The 2031-nt window shown below is 33.9% G+C and overlaps 1 protein-coding gene across 1 annotated transcript; it reads right to left on the bottom strand.

Annotated features, from left to right (window-relative positions):
- Positions 1-205: 205 nt before the first annotated feature.
- Positions 206-882, bottom strand: LOC110037760 (putative amidase C869.01; the record flags this gene model as incomplete). The annotated part of the gene is made up of 2 exons (XM_020742463.1): positions 206-511; positions 655-882. Coding segments are annotated over 2 exons (534 nt in total), but the record flags the coding sequence as incomplete, so codon positions are not given.
- Positions 883-2031: the final 1149 nt, after the last annotated feature.

Here is a 2031-nt window from a genome sequence, read left to right on the forward strand (position 1 = left end):
TAATTTTAATAGTATTTTACCAATTAGGACTCAAAGCTAATACAGAGAGAAGGTTGACACATATGCCAACATTAATGCATAACAAATACAATAAGCCATTATTCCTCACATTCTCTGCTCAATCATTCAAACTCTAAAGAGGGACCGATCATGCTACCGACCTCGTCAATGGCGGCTTCCGAACCTTGGTGGCCTGCTCGAAAGCCTAAGCTATTTCGATGAGCTTCGGTTCGAAACCTTTAGATCCGCCGAAGCAGATGCCGAGTGGAACGCCGTGGTTTGTATAACCAGCAGGGACAACAATTCCTGGGTAGCCACCGATGGAGAGGATTGAAGCCGCTAAGCTGTTCGGAGTTACGAAGCCATCCAGCTTGTTCTCCTTCATTAGCTTCTCTAATCCATTAGCAGAATACTTGGCCAATCTCTTCAGAATCTTTTTCTCTACTATACCCATTCCGTTTGCCTTTTGGGCGGCCAAGAAGATATCCTGACCATACTCCGCTATCCTTTCCTGCATCCATTAGGCCAAAACTGAATCATATCTTGGTATGAAATTTCACGTTTTTAGAAAGTTGGCTATAAAGATATGCTTAGCAGTAAAGTTGAATTCAAGCAAGTTTGGAGAACATGCAGAATAAATGGGGAAGTGCTTACTTCAGCGCTGTGTTTGTTGTTGAAGTCGGTGGCATCTGCAAGGGATCTAATGGGGGAGATTTCAATTTCTGAGAGATAGACGTTGATTGAGAGCTTAAACTCAGCGTGGAGAGCTGTTTTCTCTCCACTTTTGAACATGTCCACTATAATGCTTGCATTCTCAATTTCCAAATCATCCAACAAAATTGCTCCTTTTTCCCTGTAATCATCAGCTTTCTTTAGTAGATTCTGAGGACAAAAATAAGACCCAAATGTTCCATATCACATTAAAAAAACTACTGTTTTAACACTTAAAAATTATAATATATCTTTTGAAACATAATTAAGAAGACATATATATGTAAAAAACTAAAATTTAGATGTTAGATATAAAATACAATTGCATTGAATGGTATATATGTAAATCTTTCAAACAGGAACAACAATAAAGATCAAATTTTGTATATCTGTTTAAATGCCCTCAACTTTTGACCAATTGCATTTTTGTTTTTTTTAAGTGAACAATAGTTTAAAAGTTACTCTTTTAATGGTAAAAATCACATGAGATTCCATGGATGAGAATGTAATTCATATGGTTTAGTGCAAATAAACAGAGAAATAAACTTTGAAGGGTGTAAATATGATTTCAAACCATTTTTCACACTTGTAATGATTCGTTATTTATATTTTTATTAATATATTTGTCTTTGTGATAGGGTTGTAATTGTGGTATATCATTGTTTAAATTTGGCTTGGTATAATTATAAATTGTTCTTGTTTCGCTCGAACTTGTGTGGAGCTTTCATACAGTGTTCGAACTTGATCTGTTTAATTTGCATAATGCTTGAACTTAATTTGTATTTGATTTATGTATGAAAAATGAACGAGTATTTAAATGAGCTAATAAACAAGCTAAAAATTCAAACACGATTCTAGATTGCCATATAAAAAATTTAATAAATAATTTTGCAATTCTACTCGCCGATATTAATTTGTCGATTATGAACTCTAAACTCTCTAAACTTTACTAATTAGATACATAATTCTTATTGGTAAGACTACACTAATTCAAATTTGTAAGTGGAATAACTAATTTGATCATAAAAATATATGTATCTCTCTCTCTCTCTCTCTCATAGACATTACAAAATAAGAATAAAACTCAAAAGAGCGAGAGAAATAAATAAGGGTTAGTGATCTTTCAGAAAAACACACGAATTATAATCTGAGAGTTATAGAGAGAGAGACTAATAGCATAAAGCCTCGGTCTATGTGCCCTAAGCTTTTTGCTATTTGAGGGTCAGAAGTAAACAAATTCAAAAATGCAAAGCTTTGATCCGTGTGTCTTAAATTATTTGTTATGACTGAAGAAGAAATACAACGCCCCCTCAAACTGGA

The sequence above is a fragment of the Phalaenopsis equestris genome, unplaced genomic scaffold, assembly GCF_001263595.1.
Source record: "Phalaenopsis equestris unplaced genomic scaffold, ASM126359v1 Scaffold224707, whole genome shotgun sequence".
In the NCBI taxonomy this organism is placed as follows: Eukaryota; Viridiplantae; Streptophyta; class Magnoliopsida; order Asparagales; family Orchidaceae; genus Phalaenopsis; species Phalaenopsis equestris.